The sequence below is a fragment of the Arachis stenosperma genome, chromosome 9, assembly GCF_014773155.1.
Source record: "Arachis stenosperma cultivar V10309 chromosome 9, arast.V10309.gnm1.PFL2, whole genome shotgun sequence".
NCBI lineage: Eukaryota > Viridiplantae > Streptophyta > Magnoliopsida > Fabales > Fabaceae > Arachis > Arachis stenosperma.
The window spans coordinates 12,428,368-12,452,017 of record NC_080385.1 but is presented as its reverse complement, the minus strand read 5'-3'; the positions used below and the strand labels follow the sequence as shown (position 1 = coordinate 12,452,017).

At 25.9% G+C, this 23,650-nt stretch overlaps 1 protein-coding gene across 1 annotated transcript; it reads left to right on the top strand.

Annotated features, from left to right (window-relative positions):
* The first annotated feature begins 9,697 nt into the window (after positions 1–9,697).
* On the top strand, positions 9,698–19,754 carry LOC130951542 (probable sulfate transporter 3.5). Its single transcript, XM_057880218.1, has 12 exons — positions 9,698–10,096; positions 10,559–10,766; positions 11,589–11,760; positions 13,869–13,934; positions 14,530–14,643; positions 14,786–14,902; positions 15,517–15,643; positions 16,287–16,573; positions 17,283–17,476; positions 17,882–17,952; positions 19,117–19,193; positions 19,358–19,754. The coding sequence occupies exons 1-12, from the start codon at positions 9,748–9,750 to the stop codon at positions 19,559–19,561; spliced, it is 1,986 nt and encodes a 661-aa protein (XP_057736201.1). The 5' UTR covers positions 9,698–9,747; the 3' UTR covers positions 19,562–19,754.
* Positions 19,755–23,650: the final 3,896 nt, after the last annotated feature.

Sequence of the window (23,650 nt, the reverse complement as noted above, 5' to 3'; positions counted from 1 at the left end):
GTTTAGTAAATAAAGTAGATTATATGCTTTGTGCATATAATTCTTAAAGTTATACGTATTTTCTAAAACGTTTAACGTAAAACTTTTTAAAGTTAATTTATATTTATTAAAATTAAAAAATTTAATATAAATTCATTTAGTAATAAATTTTTAAATTTATTCTTATATTCATACCTATAATAATTTTTTAATTTTTAAAATTATTTTACCTGAATATAATTATTATTGTTTGTACTTATTAAAAATTATTTTTAATTTAGTTTACTAAATTATTTTTTAAATGTTATAATTAAAAAAATCTTTTAAAAAATAATTTTAATAAATTACTCTTAAAAATAAAAATTTTATCAAATTAAATTTTAATAATATTATTTTTTCGTATCTCTCTCTACTTTTAATACTTTATCATGTTAATATTCTCTTTCTTTTAATTAACTATTCTATCCGCATGCATCTTACTATACTATGCTATACATATAAGGTGAAATATATGGTAAAGATGTTGTTTTAAAGATGTGCTTATGTGGCAAAATCTAAACCACATATTCTAAAACCACACTTTTAACTTAAAACCGTAACCCTTCACAAAGAAAAGCGTCACCTAATGGAAAAAAGTAAATTAGAAGATTTAAGAGAAGAAATAATTAAATTATCAAAACTAATAGATCAAAAATTAATGATTTTAACCAATGTTAATTGTAATGACACTGAATTCTTAAAATCAATACAAAATGATTTTTCTCAAAATCTTTATTTTACTATAAGTTTTATTGAGGGACTTCAAAAACCTGAAAAAACTTATTTTTCACATGGAATTTCTAAAAAATGCTACCATGGAAATGATTCCCCACATCTTCATCATACTTTTAACCCACAATTAAATTCTATAGTAGATATGCTTGAAGAAATATTAGTATCTATAAAATTTCAAAAAATAAGGAAAAAGAGAATCCCAAAGAAGAAAATTTTCAAAATATAATCAACATAACAGAGTTAAAAGTAAAACCACCATTGAAATTATGAATATTGAAGAAAAATTAGAAGAAGTTACAATGCTTTTTAAACAATTAAAAATGGCTCAAGAAAATAATATTATGGAACATGGTTTTCAAATAGAAGAAGAATTAGTAAATGATGAAAATATAGAAAATGAAGAACACATTCTAGACTATTCAAGTGACGAAGAACCAGCAATTCCAATACAAGTAAAAAATGAAGCTGGAACATCTAAGGATAATCAATCTCAATTTAAATGGGAAACAGGTTTTGATAATTATGCTTTTAAAAAAGGATTTATAAATAAAGATTCAAAATATACAAAAATACCATCAAAATACGTTCCTAAAATCCAGGAAATGGAAGGAGAAAGAATGCTCGATTTAGACTGCAAAAAGAACGAAAAAGAAATTTTCGAAAATTGGTTGAATTCCTTCTTATTAGAAGCCTTTACTAATCCAAAACTTAGTGAATTGTCTGGAAGAGGCATTTGGAATTACATAGGATTTCATACTAAAGGAACTATAAGAGATTATATGACATCAATAGAAAACCAAATAATAGAAGAATTAGAAACAAAAACAACAGCTTATGATAAGATATTATATATAATGATGATTCTATATAAAGAATTTTTTGGAAAAAATATTATAGATCATAGACAAGAAGTCTATAATAAAGAATATCAAGAAACAAAAAACCATTTAGCTAATATTCAGATATATGATTTATGTAATGTGGAGTCTTATATATGTGAATATAGAATACATTATTACAAATTAAAAGAAGAAGATAAAAATCATTATCTCAGTATGTATATAACAAAACTTCCATATCCTGCTAATGAATTTATAATGGGAAGATTTATAAGAGAAATAAATAGAGGAACAATTGAAAATAATTTTGGTGGAGCAACCTCTGCAATAAGAGAGGAAATAAAAGAACGTTGTATGCAAGAAGCAACTCAAAAAAGATTTGCAAATATAATTAGAATTTGCTGTCAGGATAATGAAGAGATACCTCAAAAATATGGTCTTAATAAAAATTTTCAAAGAAAAAGAAAATATCAATTTAGAAGAAGAAAATACTATCCAAACTGGAGAAAAAAGAGATATTTTAGGAAAGAAAATAACAATAAAAACAAAAGACAAAGAAATAACTATTGCCCGAATAAAAAAGAAAATTGTAAATGTTGGTATTGCCAAGAAGAAGGACACTACGCAAATGAATGCCCAAAAAAGAAGGATAAAAAGGATCTTACTAAACAAATAGAAATTGCTAAATCTTGTCTCATGGAACCACTAGAAGAATCTGATGATAACTTAGACTATATTTTTGAATATGTCTCAGAAACAGACTCAGAGACTGAGTAATAATGCTACATTTATTACTATAAAAATAACAGAAAAATTTATAAATGCTTTCATAGACTCTGGAGCAACACAATGCTTTGCTAGTTCAAATATAAAACTTGATTGGAAAAAATTAAAGAAACCATTAAGAGTTAGAATAGCTGACAAATCAATACATAAAATTGACCAAAAAGCAGAGATGGTTGAAATTTTTATTCAAAATTATAGATTCATTGTTCCATCTATATATATGTTAGATTCTGGAATGGATTTTATCATAGGAAATAACTTTTTAAAGCTATATCATCCATTCATTCAAGAATTAACATATATAGTTTTAAAAGCTCCACACGATTCTTCAATAAATCAAAAATCAAAACGTATAAAAATACCAACTACTACTATAGATAAGATCTTAAAATTTAAAATATTTTCTATATTAGAAACATGTTATTTAAATCTATACTTTCAGATAAATATTCCAAAAAATAATCTTGAAATAAAGATAGAAGAACTTTTGAATGAAATTTGTGCAAAAAATCCTTTAGATATTAAAAATACAAATAACGAATTAGTAAGCATTAAATTAAAAGATCCCACAAAAGAGATAAATGTTCCAAATAAAATTCCTTATTCCGCAAGAGATAGAGAAGAGTTCTCACTAGAATGTAAAGATCTTTTGGAAAAAGGAATTATAAGATTAAGTAAAAGTCCTCATGCGGCTCCAGCTTTTTACGTTGAAAACAATAATGAAATTAAAAGGGGAAAACGAAGAATGGTAATAAACTATAAGAAAATGAATGAAGCAACTATTGGTGATGCTCATAAACTTCCAAGAAAAGATTCTATTTTAGAAAAAATCAAAGGAGCAACTTGGTTTTCATCTCTTGATGCAAAATCAGGATATTGGCAACTTCGTTTAGACGAAGAAGCAAAGAAATTAACTGCTTTTACTTGCCCAACAAAAGAATCAACAAGTGTGTTGCTCTATGAATGGAATGTATTACCATTCGGATTAAAACAAGCCCCAGGTATTTATCAAAGATTTATGGAAGAAAATCTAAAGGAGTTAAATGAATTTGTTTTAGTGTACATTGATGATATACTAATTTTTACAAAACAGGATAAAGAAGATCATCTTCAAAAATTATTAATAGTTTTAGAAAGATATAAAGAAAAAGGATTAGTTCTTAGCAAAAAGAAAGCAAGAATAGCAAAACAAGAAATAGAGTTTCTTGGATTAATTCTATCCACTGAAGGAAAGCTAAAACTACAACCAAATGTTCTAGAAAAAGTAAATTTATTTCCTAATAAAATAGAAGATAGAAAACAATTACAAAGATTTTTAGGGTGTATAAATTATATTTCTGATCAAGGATTTTTAAAGAATATAACAGAATACACTAAAAGCTTATTTCCAAAAATAAGTACTAAAAAATAATGGAAATGGGATGAAAAAGATAGTATGCAAATTCAAAGAATTAAAGAATTATGTGAAAAACTTCCAGAACTTTATATTCCAGAAGAAAATGACTACTTAATAGTAGAAACAGATGCCTCAGACATAACCTGGTCAGGATGTCTAAAAGCTAAGAAAGCTATAAAAAGCTTAGAACAAGAAAAAGAATCACTAGATTCTAAATATCCCCCAAAGGAATTACTTTGCAGGTATATTTCAGGAACTTTTACTCCAACAGAACAGAGATATACCACTCATGAAAAGGAAACTCTGGCAGCAATTAAATCTCTTAAGAAATGGAAAATCGATTTACTACCCAAAGAATTTACATTAAGGACAGATTCAAGTTACCTAACAGGTTTTATACGATATAATTTAAAAGTTGATTATAATCATGGACGATTGGTAAGATGGCAATTATTTTTGTTACAATATCCAATAAAAATTGAATATATTAAGGGTGACAAAAATGTTATTGCAGATACATTAACAAGAGAATGGAGTTCGTCTACAACGCATTAGATCAAGAAATTCAAAAATACGAACAAGAACTCGAAAAATGCAAGCATTGTCAGCAAATAAAGATACAGATCCAATCCCTCAAGAAGGCCATCGAAGCAATGAAATCAACACAACAACCAAAACCATCAGAGTTCAGCCAGCTAAGCGTGGTGGACAAATCAGGTGAAGCTGAAAAAATTCCAGAAAACAAAACAATTGCTGAAATTATCAAAAAATCCACCCAAGATAAAAAATATTATGTAATTTATAATGGCCCCATGAAAGGAGTATATGATGCCTGGGAAAAAGTAGCACCATTTACACATCAATCAAGGATAATTCATAAAGGAGGGTTTTTAACACTGGAAGAAGCAAAAGAATCTTTCAGGGAATATGAAGCTCTTCATCCAGAGCAAACCCTAAAAAGAGCAGATAAAGCTCCAATTCAAACCCAGAGAACAGGAATAATAAGAAATATTCCTACAAGGGCTGAAATCAAGGAAAAGAAAAGGGTCTGTAGATCAAACCTCAGAGAAATCCTTAACATAGTCCTGAATTGGACTGAAGAAAAAAGGGCAATCTTGGGATATTATCCTATTGCCAAAGAACAGCTAACAAAGCTGGTTATATTTCCAGATGCTTCCCCATCTGACACCTATCAGTTTTTCCAGTATGGATTAATTGATACAATTTTAATTTTTAATGATCTGAAAATTATTAGTGAGTTTCCTGCAGGATTCATTGATGCAGTAAAGAGATTTAAAAATATGATTGATAACGTAAATCCAAGGGATATATCCCTAAAATTTACGAATAGTCAACCTATTTTTAATGAAGAAGAAGAATGCTTGGTTCCAGCACATCAAGTAATCTTCATGTCCGTCTTCCCAGGAAATTTTCAACCAATTGATCAAGTTCAAGATTTAACAATTTACAGTCATGAAGGAAGACTAGCCAGCACACTAGCAAGGGTCTTCGAAAGAACTCAAAAGATAACAAGGGAATCTCACACAAGAATCAATTATAAAAGCAGAAATACTTTGCTTGTGTCCAGTAAAAGGAATGAAATTGAAGAAAGAGAGATGAGACTCTTAGTGGAATTTGAATCAGCATTCTACAACTTATCTGGACTCTTAGAAAAGCTCCCCGAAGGGATAAAGAGGAATCTCTGCTATCTGATAAAAGACAGAGAAGACCACAAGTGCCAGCTATGTGTTTCAGAGTTATCTGAAGAAAGCAATAATAAAACGGAATCAACCCACATGATAAAGGAAGAAGACAATGCATCTGAAGGTCACATGATGAAAGAGGAGGACAGCACATCTGAAGCATCTCTCAACATTATTGCATAGTGACGTAAGCGCTTAGGTCATAGAGCACCAACAATGTAGCTGGTGCAAGATAATAAACAATGACGTAAGCAATGACGTCATAAGAAGGGTAAGGATGGGAATTGTCCATCAGACCCAACCATTATAAATAGGTTGCTTAGGCAATTATAAAAGGCATCAAACCATAGAAAGCAGGAGGCTAAGAGTACTCATATGCTAGGAGAGCAAGGAGGAAGCTGCCGAGGCGATTCTATAGTTTGAAGAAGAATTCCCTTAGGAAAAATCAATTCTAAACTCCCCTCTGGAGTTAGTATCTACAATCTCCCCTCTGGAGATAAAAAACATCTTATGTAAAATATTCTAAATAAAAGAAGTTTTTCTCCAGAAAGGTACGCCTTTATCCTAATCTCTTAGTTATGAATTATTTAGAAAATTTAGAATTAACGGAAGAATCTGACTATTATAGATTATCTGTATTATTAGATAATGAAAAACAGGCTGTTCTAAAAACAGAATTAAATCTCAAATCAAATGAAAATTTTAATAAACAAAATCTTTTAAAAGAAGTTTTTAATAGAAAAAATATAATATACTATGGAAAAATTCAACTTGAAGCCCCTATAAAGATAAAATCTGCCAATGGAGAACTTGAAATAGCCTTGATAAATGATGAAGAATTGAGTAAACAGATTGAGAAAATTAAGGATCAGCAAAAAGATCTAAAATTGGATGGATTCATATTAGTACTATACAAGTCTTAATCAAATCTACATATATGAAAGGAATTAATTCACCAATAAGCTTAGCAATCTGTGACAAAAGAATTACTGATGACCCAATAGATCAAATAATTGGAATTGTTCATGGAAACTTGGCAAACATAAATGTTAAATTCAATGCCCATCTTGGATATGCTATACCTTTGTCAACTGAAAATCTTGGAAGATCTATAAGTTTGGCTTATAAATTTCACAGAAAGAACCTAATGGAACAAGATGATGAACCATTTTCAATTACATATGCAATAAATTATGCTTTAACAAATAGCCATCATAGTATAATATTTAAAAATAGAGAAAGAATTTATGTTGATGAATTATTTCAGAAAATTGTAAAGACAGAAATACCAAAATATAAAGCTATTGAAAACCCAGTTCTTTTACTAAAAGAACCATCAGGAAATTAGTTTCATCGAATTTTCAAATAAGAGAATCCAAAATTAATAGCCCTTTAAGTTTATCTAAGTTAAAGTCTAAAGAAGAAAATTCTGAAATAAAAGAATTAACAAAAAGGTCGAAAAATTAAATGAAACCCTAAACACTAAGTTATGACAATAAATAAAGAAAAAATATATGTAACCTATCAAGACAAGAAACAAGAGCTCTTCGAAAGAGAAAATCGGTTGAATTATTTACAGTTTTCTGAAATAAATCAAGGAGCATTTAAAGCTCTAAAAATAATCTATGACAAATTGAAAAGAGAAGTTGAAGAGTTAGAAAAATTAATAGAATCTCTAGAAAATAGTGATGAATCGATGATAGAATTTGCAGAAATACTAAGATAAATAATGAAGTATACAAAGATTGAAAGACCAGAAACAAAATAAAAAGAAAAAGGGCGAAAAAATTAAAAAGTAAAATAAAGGAGTATAAGAGGGAATTAAATAATCTTCAGTTCGAAATTAATGACCTTATAATAAAGAGGATAGAAATAAGAACAAATATAAACAAGTTGGAGCTAAACTTAAAAAATTTATAAATGCCTGAAAAACCATATTATGACTTAAAAGAATTAAAGTTGTTAAAAGAAAAAATGGAGAATGAAGTTGAAAAATTAAAAAGATATTTAGAAACAACAGAAAATGTAGAAATAAAAGAAGTTTTTGAGGATTTAAAAAATTATATTAAAGAAAAAGACAAACAGATAAAAGATTTTATTTACAATGATCCATGCAAAAAAGAATATTATAAACTAAAACAAGATTGAAAAACTATAAAAATGAAATCAGAAGTAGTAAAAATGGTTAATACTTTTGATTATGAAATTATAAACTATAAAGTATCACCAACCAAATCTATACAAATTATAAACTCATATGAAAAGTTAATGAAAATTTTGAAAAGAGTTAATGGAAATTCTGAAAAAGATATTAAAAAATTGGTATCGGAGCCAAGTTAACGATTAAGGGTAACACTTTCTCTTTAAGTAACACTTTTAGTGACACGCTTTCAAAACCATAAAAAGACAAAAGTCTTTACAAGTGCATCTGTACACTAGATGCCCCCTACATATAAAGGGAAGTTTTCTTTAAAAAATATTAAGAAACAATAAAAATCAGTCCAAATTAATTTAAAATAATTTTATTTTATATTTATCGATTGCTACTAGAATTCATATATAATATAGTTATATATATATATATAATTATAGATGTTAAATTAAATAAAATAATTATAAATTATTGTCTCTCTAGTATTACAGATATTGTTATATAATTTTATTTTTTTCTTAAAAATATTCTTCATATATTGATCGTCTAAAATAAAATTTTCTATTTATTTTCAACTACTATTAATTAACCTTATCACTAAATTTAGACAATATCTTCTATCGTACTTTTAAAATAATTAAAGAAGACAAAAAATAGAGAAAAATAAAAAACAAAGGAATAAATTACTATTTGTATTTATAAAAAGAGAAAGTATAAAGAGTCAATAAAAATTTTGTATAATGTATATAATGGAAATTTAAAAAGTATTAAAAATATAACTATTAGTGTTATATTTTTCTATCAGATTAAACTTTTGAGATAAGTGATTTTATAACATGGTATTAGAGTTTTAGATCTTTATATCAGGATCCTTAATTTTTGCGTGCATTTATAATAAGTAATAGTTCATGATATAATCTTTCAATTATCTTCAAATATTTAAATAAGATAAAATAAAATCAAATTATTATACTTACTAATTAACTTTAAAAACACAAAAGATCGTTATAAAATTATTTTTTCTAAAAATTTAAACTAATAAAAAAAATATAATAAATGATGATATCTCTGATAAAGACAAATAATTTATTGTTCAATTGAACATTAGAAAAAGTTTGAAAATTAATAAATGAGTCATAAAAATATTTACCTTCTTTTATTTTCTAAAGATTTATATAAAAAAGAGAACTGTTTTAATTATGATGAATAATTTATAATGTCAGAAGAAAATCTAATATATATTATTGACCTGAACTCCGAAAAGGAAATCAGAAAATATGTGGTATGGTGAAAAAAAATAAAAAATATTTTTTATAAATAATTAAATATTTATCTAAAAAATATTTTTTTATTAACTCTTTAAAATTAATTATATTTTCTATTTTTTCCACACAAAAACCTCTTTATCTCCAAAATAAAAATCCAATATACTCTTCCCATGCAAGAACCAACTAAAACTAGAAGTAATAAAAGTCAGATCCAAAACTCATCTCAAATTCCACATCTTCGAAGATACGTTTCCCACTTCAAGCTTAATTAGGACACAGAATATAGTGTCTAATTAAACAACTATATAAAACTAATGACATACGTATCCACTGCTATATATTATGTTATCTTACTCATTCATAATTCATCGTAACAATGATATATATGATCAATAAATATTATTATTTTTTATTAATATTTAAATAAAAATAATTTATATATATATTTATAAAAAATTTATACATAAAAAATATATAATTTATATTTATATTGACTAAAGTTTATATATATATATATATATATATATATATATATAAATTACTACAATTTATATTTATATTTTTTAAAGTTTATACATCTAATTTAATTATTTATTAAAAATAATTTAATATATTGATCAAATAACAACAAAAAAATATTAAAAATGATTGATTCCAAAAATTTCTCTTTCTTCCACGTATAATAATTAGTTTTGAATTAACTAATTTTCTAAATTAACACTAGGCACTGTTGAAGGCATTCCTTATATATATCCCCCTAACACACACCCCAACACAATTAAGTGCATGAAAGGGTGAAATAATCATAAAACTATATCCTGGTCCCTCATTTCTATTAATAACAATATACATGGATTCGAAGGATGACAAGGCTGAGGGTGTTGTTGTTCTTGATGTTCCCCAGGATCATGGGGTGAACTTTTCAACCCGGAGAGAGTTTGGAATAAAACTCAAATCCGGGTTGAGAGAAACGTTCTTCCCCGATGATCCCTTCCGGCAGTTCAAGAAGGAGGAGAGGCGGTGGCGAAGGGTGGTGAAAGGGGTTGAATACTTTGTTCCGATATTCGAGTGGCTTCCGAATTACTCAATGCGGCTTTTTTGGTCGGATTTGATTGCCGGACTCACCATAACAAGCCTGGCCATCCCTCAGGGGATTAGTTATGCCAAACTCGCCAACCTTCCTCCCGTTATTGGCCTTTGTAAGTTCAATTTCTTCTTCTTCCTCTTTCTTCATCATCATGCAAAAACTGACATGGAAATCATAGAATGTGACTAAGTCAACGGCCAATCACAAAATTCGGACAACTTCTTAATTCTAATTATGATGAGCATCCATTTCATTTTGCAATTTGAAAAAATGTGATTAGTAAATTTCAAGAATATTATATTCTTCATCAGTTGTCCTCGGTAAAATTTGAGATAATACTAAGTTATTAAACTATAAATAGTATTAGAGATAGATATAATTATTCATATACATCTTTTTATCAATTTAAATATTTTGGAGAAGTAATATTATTATTATATAGTATCAAAACTTGTACTACTTGATTCTTTTTTTAAGTTTTGTTTAAGGTTATTATATAGATAGCTTTCAATTTAAGAATAAAGATATTGATAAGATGTTTGGTGATTGTAATGTAATAATTATATATATGCAGATTCAAGCTTTGTCCCACCTCTAGTGTATGCTATATTTGGAAGCTCAAGGCACATGGCAGTGGGGACTATAGCGGCAGCATCTTTGCTTATTGGTCAAACTATTCAAACCGTCGCTGATCCTGTTCAGGAACCAACCTTGTTCCTTCACTTGGTCTTCACAACCACCTTTGTCACTGGTTTATTCCAAGCTTCTCTTGGTATTTTCAGGTCACAATTATTAATATATCATACCCATAGTGTCAGAGTCAAATAAGTTTCATTTTCCTATTCAAAAATGATTATCATCATTTTTTTAAATAAAAAAAAAACTATATAAATAATGGAGTATAAAATTTTGTATATGTTTTTTTTCTTTTCCCTATTTGTCTTACGCTAATTTTATTTTTAGCAAAAGATCGAATTTTAAAATTTTTTGTTGTAAAAATTTTGATATTATATTATAAAAATTTAATTTTAATACATTAATAATATAAATTATTTTAAACAGTTGTCTAAATTATATTAGTTATTTTAGATGATTGTTTACGTGATAAATATAAAAAAAAATTATTTTTACTAATATGCCAATTACGTAATTGTATAGTAAAATTGATTTACAGTAATAATAAATTAAAATTAAATTTATCGTAAAATCAGATATCTAGATCTAATTTATTTTCTAACTTTCTTTTTTAATAAAGTTCAATTTAAAGTTTGGCTTTACATTTTATAATTCAATTTCAAGAGTAAATGATTGATCTTAAGAACTAAATTAAAGTGAATTATGTTTAAAATTTCAAAAAGAAAATTAAACATTTACGCGAAAATTAAACATTAGAAAAAGACAGATAACAATTAACAGGTCAATTTCCTAAAACCACCCACTCATGTGCTCAATGGTGGTTCCGTTTGGATTTGCATGCATATAACACCAGGATAGTATTGTGTGTGTGTATAGGGGTTATTGAAGAAATATTTTCATTATACTTTTGTGTTTTGGGTATGATATATAGCTGAGAAAGGTAAGTCACACCTTAATTGATATTTCAGACTTGGGATATTGGTTGATTTCTTTTCCCATTCTACCATCACTGGATTCATGGGTGGGACAGCAGTCATACTTATCCTCCAACAACTAAAGGGCATTTTTGGAATGACGCATTTTTCTACCAAAACAAATGTTGTATCGGTGATCAAGGGCATCATTGACAATAGACATGAGGTAACTACTCTATGGAATAAATATAAGGTAGCTACTTCTAGAGACATCTCTATATAAAAATAATATCATAAGCTATTAGATAGATCAATCAAATATATTAAATTATTTAATAATTTATAATATGATCTTGACATAAAGATATTTTTTTTTATAAAAATAACTATCTAAATATAATAGAAAATTTAAATTGTATGAATTGTTGTAAATATAAACAGAAAAAGAGTATATAAATAAATTAGATGAATTTGTCATGATTTTACTTTTTTTAAAATTAAACTGATAAAAATATATATATAAATAATTATATTTTTAATATATTTTTTTAGATACAAATATTTTTTAGATTTCATAAATTTTTTGTATAAACTTTTTGTTTTTAATCATAAAATTTTTAAAATTGTATCATGATACCTCTTTTTTTTAATTTTAAACTAATAAAAAAATATAAATAATTATATATTTAACAGAATTAACATGTAACATTTTTTAGTTTTCATAACAATTAAACTCATAATAAATCAGTACCTTTCTACAATAATTTTCCTGAATTATCAACATTAACATTAACAAGAAGTTAATTGCCATGAGAATTATTATTACAATATCGCTATATTACTAACAGCATTTCTATCAACACTTATTTATAATTGTGTTTAATGAAAATGTCTTTGCAAATATGTATATATAATAAAAATATTTTTTTATGACTGTATTTAATAGAAGTATCTTTATAAATATATATTTTATAAATGTGTCTCTTTATATATGTATTTAAAATATAATAATTAATTATTATTAACAATAAGTTGACAAATAATATATTAGTATCCTATATTTTTTTTTATTATTATTATTTACAAGGACAAGGATAGTTCCTCTAGATGTGATAATGAGATCTTAATTCCATATTGAACATTTTTATTGCCTGTTTGCATTAATTTTTCAATGGATAGAAAAACTAAAGCACCATGATACAGTTTCACATATATACATGCATCCACCCACCCACTCAAAGGCACACGTTACTTGAGCAGTTACTTTAGTTGGTTACATTTGTTGTCATTTTAGATTTTTTTTTTCTTATATATTGGTATAATCTTGGTGTAATACTTAATTATTGGATTTTATGGTGTTTTTCGAAATTGTAGAAACAGTACAATACGCCCCCCTTGTATTATATATTTTAAATTAAAATATACAATACAAGGAGGGCGTATTGTCAATACAAGGGGGCGTATTGTACTGTTCCCACAATTTCGAAAAACACCATAAAATCCAATGATTAAGTATTACACCCAAATTTTTTCAATATATAAAAAAATTAACCGTCATTTTAAATAAGGAAGAAAAAGAAAAAAAAAATTCCACCGACTGTTTTGAAAAGAGTTGAAAATTGGGCATTTATATAATTAAATCTAGCTAACATTTATCTATCATATTAACAATTATTTTTCTCAAAGATCAACATTATTAAATAGTGATTTTAATTCTTGTGTAATGATTTTCAGAGAACACGCATTATTTTCAAAAAGTGAGAGTATAATAGTAGTACTACAGTATATCACTTGACTTCTTATGCACTTATTAAACATTTTGACCAAGATTTAAATATTGTATTGATTTTCTTTTTCTGTAATATTATTTACTGGGAAATGTTTCCTTTCAAGCAATACTTTATAAAAGAAAATTATAGTTGTATATTATATAATTAATATGAGAGTGTGGATCGGATGAAATAAATAAGTATCAAAACTTTGATGGAAAAAACTATATAACAATAATAATGTATGTCATGGTGAAATTATTTGTTTTAAAAACTTAAATTAATAGAAATATATATATATAAATTATTATATTTCATTCTAACGTATTTTTTCAGATAAAAACCTCTTATATACTTACAAATGTATGTGTTTTTCTTTTTGTTTGTTTTATTATGATGGATTTCTTTTTTTTAAATGAACAAAGATCAAATGGTAAATATTTTAGTTATAAACTTTAATACGATGCCATAAAACCAGTCCCAAGAATTCAAATGAAAAGATATATAAATAATTTTATTTCTAATGATATCTTACATGTCTCTAATTTATTTTAATTATTAACAGATAAGGTGGGAAACCATTGTTCTTGGCGTGATCTTTGTTTCTTTCCTCCAATTTACTGCGCATGTGGTGAGTGCTCTTGTATCTGTAAAAATGGAAATGAAAAAAATATAGGAAATTAATTTTTAGTTAGTTAATTTTTTTAATTTTATCTTTTTTTTTTTAAGATTTAAAGTTTAGGATTTATAATTTAGAATTTAGAATTAAAAATTTATGATTTAGAATGTAAAATTTAAAATAAAAAAAAATTAGCTGATGTTAGTAGAAAAAAGCTAATTTCCAAATATTACTCAATGGAAATATATACTTCTCAATATTTATACATATTATTTATTATGAGTTTATTAAATTCATATTTACCTCGTACATCTTATGTATATTACTTGTGTATTATTATACATAAACACGTTAAATCTATAATGTAAGGGGAAATGCTTTTTGGTTATTATTATTATTATTATTTGCAAGTATAACAAATTTTTTCTTACTCAAACTAATAAAGACAAAAACAAATAAATATAGAAAGTTCAATTACAAAGCTGTCTCTCTCTGTTGTCATTGATACTTTTTGTTTTAATCCCTTATATATATTATATATGGTTAGTTAGCTAATTAATGAGGATTTTTTTTGTTTCTTATTTTATTTAATATAATGAATATTCAGAGAGAGAGAAAACCAAAGCTATTTTGGGTGTCAGCTATAGCTCCAATGACAACGGTAGTAGTTGCTGGAGTTTTCACGTATCTGGTTAAGGGCCAAAATCATGGAATAAAAATTGTGAGTTGCATATTAAAGTCAAGTCTTTTTCATCAGCTATATTTATTTGTGTACCCACTTTTTCTTATGTTACGTGCATCTTTAATTTGCTTCTCTTTTCTTGTTAAATACTATTTGATTTTAGTTTTAATTATCAATATAGGTGGGCCATTTAGATAAAGGAATAAACCCTTTGTCTATTCATTATTTGAACTTTGATTCTAAATATTTATCAGCTGTGCTCCGAGCTGGCATTATCACAGGCATTTTGTCATTGGCGGTAAGCAAATTATAAATACATATATTATTATTAGAATTTAATTTTGATGTACAGTAAAATAGTTTTATATGTATTGTTAATTATATAATATTATATTAATAAAATTAAAATTTAATTATTTTATTAATTTTTATAATTTTATTAAATTTATAATTAGGTCTTATATTTTTTTAATTAAATTTTTATATTATTTTTAATTTTGTAATTAGATTATTTTCGTATAAAAAAATATTAAAATTAATAGAATATTTCTTTTAAAAATATATGATCAAAGATCTAATTAGGATCTTAATTATATATATCTTTAATTTACAGAAAAATATTCAATTAATTTTAATATTTTTTATACTAGAAATAATCTAATTATAACATTAAAAATAGTATAAGGACTCAATTAAAAAAATATATATAGAGACCTAATTAAAAATATAATAAAATCATAAGGACCAACAGATTAATTAAATCTAAAAGTAATTACTTTTTAAATTAATAACATAAATAGTCTTCTAAAAAACAAATATAATTAAATGACTTTAAATGTTTTAAATTTTTATTATTAATAATTATTTATTTTATTTTATCTTATTATTATGTAGTTGTATATGTATATATAGGAAGGAATAGCAATAGGAAGAAGCTTTGCTGTAACTGCTAATACACCTCATGATGGGAACAAAGAGATGGTAGCTTTTGGCCTTATGAACTTATGTGGTTCTTTCACCTCATGTTACTTGACTAGTGGTAAGTTTTTTATTTTCCACACATGCTTGCATGCTAACCCAAATATATTCTCTTAACTATAATATATAGTATATATAAAGGTGTTTCAACTAAAAAGAAATACTGACATAAATTATTTCATAGAAATTAAATCATGACGGTTATTGTTCAAACAAATAAAGTAACATAATAAATAATAAATATATGACATTTTCATTATGTCAATTTTGACTATTATCCTTTTTTTAATATCTAAAATAAATAATTTTTAAAAAAATTAAATGATTTGAATAAAAATATATAAATATTATTTTTACTGAAGGTAAATTATTATTTAAAAGAATAAAATCCAAAAAAGAATTTAAACACTGTAAGGATCACAATAGATAACAGTGATTTTTATAGTGTTTAGCACGAAACTGTCGCTAAATAATGAAATGTTATTAAACGGGATTTAGTCACAATTATTAGAAACTGTTACCAAAAAACCGTCACTATCTATCAAAATTAACGACACATCACAATTAATTTTGATTTTAGAACAAAAAGATATTTTACTGTATTCTATTATTTTTTTCTTTCTTATTCTTATGTTTTATGTAGTTATTAGCAACAATAATATATATATATATAGTGTGGAATATTAAGTGTTTTGTGTATACAGGACCGTTTTCGAAAACGGCGGTGAATTACAATGCAGGGTGTAAGACACCTATGACAAACGTGGTGCAGGGAGTGTTAATGGCGTTAACACTATTGTTTTTGGCACCACTATTTGGACACACTCCTATTGTTGCTCTCTCATCTATTATTACATCTGCCATGGTTGGACTCATCAAATATGGTGTCTTTGTTCATCTCTTCAAAGTTGACAAGTTTGACTTTCTTATTTGCATGGCTGCCTTCTTAGGTGTCATCTTTCTAACCATGGATCAGGGCCTTATGATTTCTGTGAGTACTCCAATTTCTTCAATTTTATGTTCTTGTTAGACTCACCGTTTAATTTCATATATAGAATTATTGAACCATGTATTATCTCAATCTCTAAATTTAAGTTTTAATTAAAGCTAACTGTATAATTTCAAAAAGTTATATTTTAATAGGTTTTTAATTTTTTTGTTGGTCAAGTCTACTATGCTAAATTTGTCATTATCTCATATCACATGGACTAATATTCTATAATTGTCACTACTAGAAAAATTATTTTTATTGATCATTTATTTTTCTTTTATCGATAACTAAATATTAGTCGTTTTATATTTTATTGTTAAAAAATTTCAACGACAATTATATAATTAGATTAATGTTAAATATAACAGTAGTCAAATCATAATAAACTTGGATTAATATCAAATGATTAGTTCATTTATCCGTTTAAATAAATATTGAGATTCAAATATTATCTTGTGTAAATAACAACAGAGTAATTTCAAAAACCAATAACAAACCCCTTAAATGGAGTTCTGTGCAATTTTAGAAACTGAAGAATTAATTTTAAAATTATATGAAGTAAAATAAAATATGCTTAAATTTGCATCTACCAATTAAGTTAAACACCAATCTTCTCATTTTCTTAATTATGAACAATTGATTCTACTTAGACATGATTATAATTATTTTATCTAACTTAAGTTATTGTTATTCCATATATGAAATGAAGATTGCACTGAGCCTTCTTAGAGCACTCTTATATGTGGCTAGGCCTGCCACATGCAAGCTTGGAAAGTTAGATGACTCTTCAGGTTCATATAGAGATGTTGATCAATACACTCGTACAACAACATACCCAGGAGTTTTGATTATTCAACTTGGTTCCCCCATTTACTTTGCAAATGCTATCTATGTCAAAGAAAGGTAAATTTTATATTAACAGTAATACTATTAATAGATGATAGTTTTACTATTTTTAAAATATCATAAAATATAAAAATATTATATGCACACCAAAATATCCACCAACTCAATCATTATATATTTGTGTATGAATATATATATATATATATATTGTTTAAATCATTTTTAATATATTTATATTTCAATATATATGATTGCTCAAAATATAATACTTTTTAAGAAATGGTGCATAGTTATTAAATTTATTTTTTCTCATCAAGTTTACTTTTATATTATTCAAGAATAAAAATATTTATAGAAAAGTGTTCTAAAAGAGTGTTACAAATAACATAACACTTTTATCAATTGTCACACTCCTATAATAATACATCAATGTTGAATCTAAATTTCTAAAATCTGCATTAGGATTATGAGGTACGTTAGAAGTGAAAAAGACTCTGATGGAGGTGTGGAGCAGATCATACTTGATTTTTCAGGTAAATTAAGATATGGAAATTTAATATCCTTACAAGATTGATGGAAAGAGCTATGTTTTTATATATTCTTATTTTAGTGACCCATGATAATTATATATTGAAAATTCACGTATTTTTATTTTTATATAAATTAATAATTAAAATTATTAAATAATTTAATATATTAAATTAAATATAATTTAATTATTTTTAATTATTAATTTTATATAAAGATAAGAGCATATAAATTTTAATTTAATGACATATAATACGAAAAAAATATAAGATAATAAATTTACTATTATATTTTTAAAAAATTTTCAAATATACAAAGAATAATATCATTCTAGTTATTTTAACTATTGATCTTAATAATATATTTGAGATGAACGATTAAAATTACTAAAACACTAGTATTTTTGGTATATTTAAAAAAATTTTTATAGTTTTATTATATTTCATTACTTATCATCTTGTGTCTTTCTTGAGTTAAATCTCAATTTGACCCTTTAAATTTAGTCCGATACTCATAATAATGACTCCCACAATTTCGTCGGCCCCAATTAGAACCCTTAAATTTGTAATCTTGGCTCTGACTTGTCCCTGCGATTATCTTCATCACCGAAATGCTAATCTAATGCAATTACATGACACGATGGACACTACTTAAATGACGGGGCATTGATTTCACGTCCAAACCCTTTGAAAACCACGTCGTTTTAGTTGTTTTTTTGGTTAAAACTCTCTTTCTTTCCACTACGACGATCATAAGATGCAAAACATCAAGAAAACTTTTACATTACGTAGTTTTCAAAGGATTTGGATGCAAAACCAATGCACTGTTATTTAAGTAGTGTCCACCATGTCATGCAATTGTGTCATATCAGCATTTCGGTGACAGAAATGATCACAGAGATAGGGCGGAGCCATGATTCCAAATTTAGGAGTTCTAATTGAGGCCAACAAAATTATGAGGGTCATTCTGAGTATCGGATCAAATTTCAGGAGCCAAATTGAGATTTAACTCGTCTTTCTCTATTTCGTAGTGATTTTTATAGTGAATCCTTAAAATATGTAAAAAAATAAAAAGATAATGTTTTGTCGAAATACTTTTTTATGGTTATTATTATACTCATAGATATCATGTAATAATGCTTAATTTTCTGATTTTATACGTTTATGCAGGAGTAACATCAATTGACATGACTGGTATCGAAGGATTGCTAGAAACTTATAGAGTATTAGAAAGGAATGGAATTCAGGTACAATATAGAATTAAACTTCTTGGACTATATATCTATATAGCTAGATCCTTGAACTTGATTTATTAAAAAATAAAATTGAATTTACAAAAGAAGATTAATTTTAACATATTATATATATCTATATATAATGTTTTTACTTTTATTTATGTTCTTTTTTGTAGATGTTAATAGTGAACCCAAGACTTGAGGTTATGGAGAAGCTGGTGGCATCCAATTTTGTAGACAAGGTTGGGAAGGATTCATTCTATCTGAATTTGGATGATGCAGTGAATGCAACTCAATATTCACTTCGTTCACTCAAGACCAATAACAATAATATTAATGAAGACACAACTCATCAACAATTACCCGATCATCATGCCTAATAAAAGTTATTAATTAATTAGGTTAGAGCATAGAAAATAAAATAATGATGTGTTTTAATTTGTTTAAAGTAGTTGAGATCAAACTTCGTGTGTGTTCATCGCTTGTACAATTAAAATTTTTTAGAGAAAAACAAGCTACGTACTAGCTAGTTGATAACTAGAGTAGTCTAGATTGTCAAATGGTGTATCAATATTGTGGGTCAAGAAATGTGAAATATCCACCTTCTCTAACCTATTCTACAAGTTGAAAATCAATCTGAGTTTTACTTAAATATTTATTATTTGACAATAAATTATTATATACATAAAGTATAATTCGAACATCTGATACTTTTTTAGTTAGACGATTGAGTTGATTACTCAACTAATCAAAATCAGCAAATTACTAAATTTAAAATTCAAATTTTCAGGCATTGAAGCTATTTTTTTTTCCTGGTTAGTTGATGCATTAAAATTCTGGGCATTAAGGTTCGTTATAGTGGTTTCAGACTTTTTGTAGACATCGCAATTTGTTTCAGCTTCTTTTTGTCAGAATTTGTTTCTACTTTATTGAAGGATAAATATTTATTCTTTTATTAGGCCTAACAAAAGGCCCATAATATGTTCAACGGTTTAGTCCAAACAAAATGAGCAAATTAATCGATCCTTACCTTTCAGCTTTGAGCCCACAAGGCCTATAGCAGAAAAACATGAAGCCCACTACTGTAGTTTCAGTATCATCTTCTTGAAAACAAAAATTCCATACCAAAATCTTAATATGAGTTTTTTTTTTAAATTGGTTTGGTTTATTCAAATTTATAAATTATGAGTTTTTGTTTTTGTTGTCAATGATATTCTTTAGTCCGATAGGCCAATGATTAATTTATTGCAAATCGAAGTATTATTTAAGGGGTTGCTGTTAACCAATAAATTATTCATGTATAAGGCGGAATTCAAATTTCGACATTTGGTTAAGCGAACTAGTAAACTAATCATTATACCAACTCAAATTTATTATAAATTTTCTTTTTTTTTTTTGTCATACATCCTAACACACATACCCTTCCCTCCCCATGGATTCCATATAACCACTTTCTAATTATAACTATGATTTAAACTCTGATGCACTATCTAGCAAGCCATATACAAATGTCACTAAATTACATCCTTTTTTTTTTTTGGTAATACTAGATTACATTCTTAAAAGCAGGCACTAGATAAAGTGGTAAATAGACCGGAGCAGTATAATTGGGTTTAGCCCAATTAATAGAAATAGAATTTGATAATTGGATTGTTCAAGTGATCTATTCACTCGTCTAATTAAATAAATGTCAGATTAATCTTTGACCTGTAAAATTAAAAATACCGTAAACAAAAAAAAATATAATATCCAAAAAAGAAGAGAATAGAACTTATAATATGTTAAATTTTAATAAATGCTCTGTTCTTAGTCGACTCTCTCTAATTTTCTCCTTGATCAACCATGCTTCTTCCTTATCACACACTCATGTTCCAATATTCATCCTCATTCTCATTTTATTCATACATCAACACAATCATTTATCAATATATACACAAAAATCACAATTCCAATGCTCAACACAGGGGATTAAGATCTATGTTATTTCAATGGTGTTTTCGTTGAATACCATGATTAGTCTTCATTTACATTCATCAAATCCATAGTCATAATTAAACCTATATTCATATTTGCCACAGCAAAATCCTTAATTTTTATCCTCTCACATTCAATCGTGCTTGTTACACTTTCTATGTTGGGAAAGTAGTATTAGGTGAGGGATCATGAATGATCCTTGCATTTGATATTGGAGGGTTGTCATTTGATATTGATCATGAAAGATCCACTTATTATAGCATGGATATATATTAGAAGACTTAATATCCAAAATCGTCCCTGAAAGATACCTCGATCTCCATTTTGGTCCTCGAAAGATAAAGTTAATCGAAATCGTCCCCGAAAGATACACGACTTGGTCACATTAGTCCTTCCGTCAGTTTGTTGATGACGTGTCAGTTAAGTGCCACGTGGCATATGATGACGTGGTGGGTTAACGCCACGTGTCACGACACGATTGGTTGACGTGTCACTGCGTGTCAGATCAGTGACACGTGGCATCACTTGACATGTAAAAAAGTTATTTATAATAAAAATAGTCCTTGAAAGTTCAAACGTAAGTCATTTTCATCCCTAAAATTTTAAAAATTAATCAAATTAGTCCTTATATAATTTTTTTTATTTTTTGATAATATTAAATTTGAAATATTTTTGGATACTACTAATTTTAATAGAAATGTAATTGACAAACAAAAAATTAATAATTGTATATTTTATTCTTAAAAAATTTTTCAATAAAATTATCTCTCTCCTTTAATTCTTCTCAAAATCTTTCTTATTCTTTTCTATTCTAAAACATTTTTCTTACATTATTATATTTTGCTGGAATATATATATATATATACTTAAAATTGAAATATATGTATTTGTTAACCTAAACAAAGTTATATGCTCAAAATCAAAATTTATGTATGTTAACCTAAACAAAGTTATACCACTATTTTTTGTCTACTACATCTCTTTTTTTCCATTACGGTATTACTTACATATAGGATGTAATGGTAGTGATATTAAAAGAAAAATTATATCATCTATCTCAACATATGAAACACACAAAAATTTATTATAATCTTTGCATGTAGTACGCTTAAGAAGCAATTCGTTTAGCATAAATTTTGATTAACTTTGTTTAGGTTAACATACATAAATTTTGATTTTGAGCATATAACTTTGTTTAGGTTAACAACTACATACATTTCATATATATATATATATATATATATATATATATATATATATATATATATATATATATATATATATATATTCCAGCAAAATATAATAATGTAAGAAAAATATTTTAGAATAGAAAAGAATAAGAGAGCTTTTGAGAAGAATTAAAGGAGAGAGATAATTTTATTGAAAATTTTTTTAAAAATAAAATATACAATTACTAATTTTTTGTTTGTCAATTACATTTCTATTAAAATTAGCAGTATCAAAAAATATTTCAAATTTAATATTATCAAAAAAAATTATATAAGGACTAATTTGATTAATTTTTAAAATTTTAAGGATGAAAATGACTTACGTCTGAATTTTCAAAGACTATTTTGATTATAAATAACTTTTTTACATGTCAAGTGACACGTGGCATGCCACGTGTCACTGATCTGACACGCAGAGACACGTCAACCAATCGTGTTGTGACACATGGCGTTAACCCACCACGTCATCATTTGCCACGTGGTACTTAACTGACACGTCATCAACAAACTGACGGAAGGACTAACGTGACCAAGTCATGTATCTTTCGGGGACGATTTCGATTAACTTTATCTTTCGAGGACCAAAATGGAGATCGGGGTATCTTTCAGGGACGATTTTAGATATTAACTCTATATTAGAAAGATTAGGCATATAAAAATGAATAGTAGTTGTAACATTATTCGGGGTTAGAACAACGAATTTCAAATAGCTAAAGTTGTGTGTGGTTTAAATATTACTTTGTTATTCACATTTTATTTTTATGGAAATTAAATATATTCAAAAAAAATATGAGAATTAAAATGAGGGTATTTTAATTTTCTGAAATCAAACTTATTTGAAAATAATTTTTTAAATTTTAAACTAAATATGAGAATATAATATTTTCATCTTAAAATTTTTAAAATTTTTTTATAATTCTCCCAACTACACACACCCAAAATAAAGACCAAAGAGCCAAAAAACGGTGACCCAAGTGATAAATATTTGAAACCAGTGGCGAATTTAAGGGGGCTAAGATGGCTATGGTCCTCAATTTTTTAAAAAAAAAATAGTACTATTAGTTTATTATTATTATTATAAAATTATATATATATATATATATTATAGATTAAATATATTTTAGTATATTAACACACTAAAAAAATTTAGATATTAATAACTTAATATGTATAAATTATAATGTGTATTATAATATATTAGTAACAATTAATAAATAAGTTTAAAAAATAATAAACACGTATAAATATATAAATAATTAAAAAATT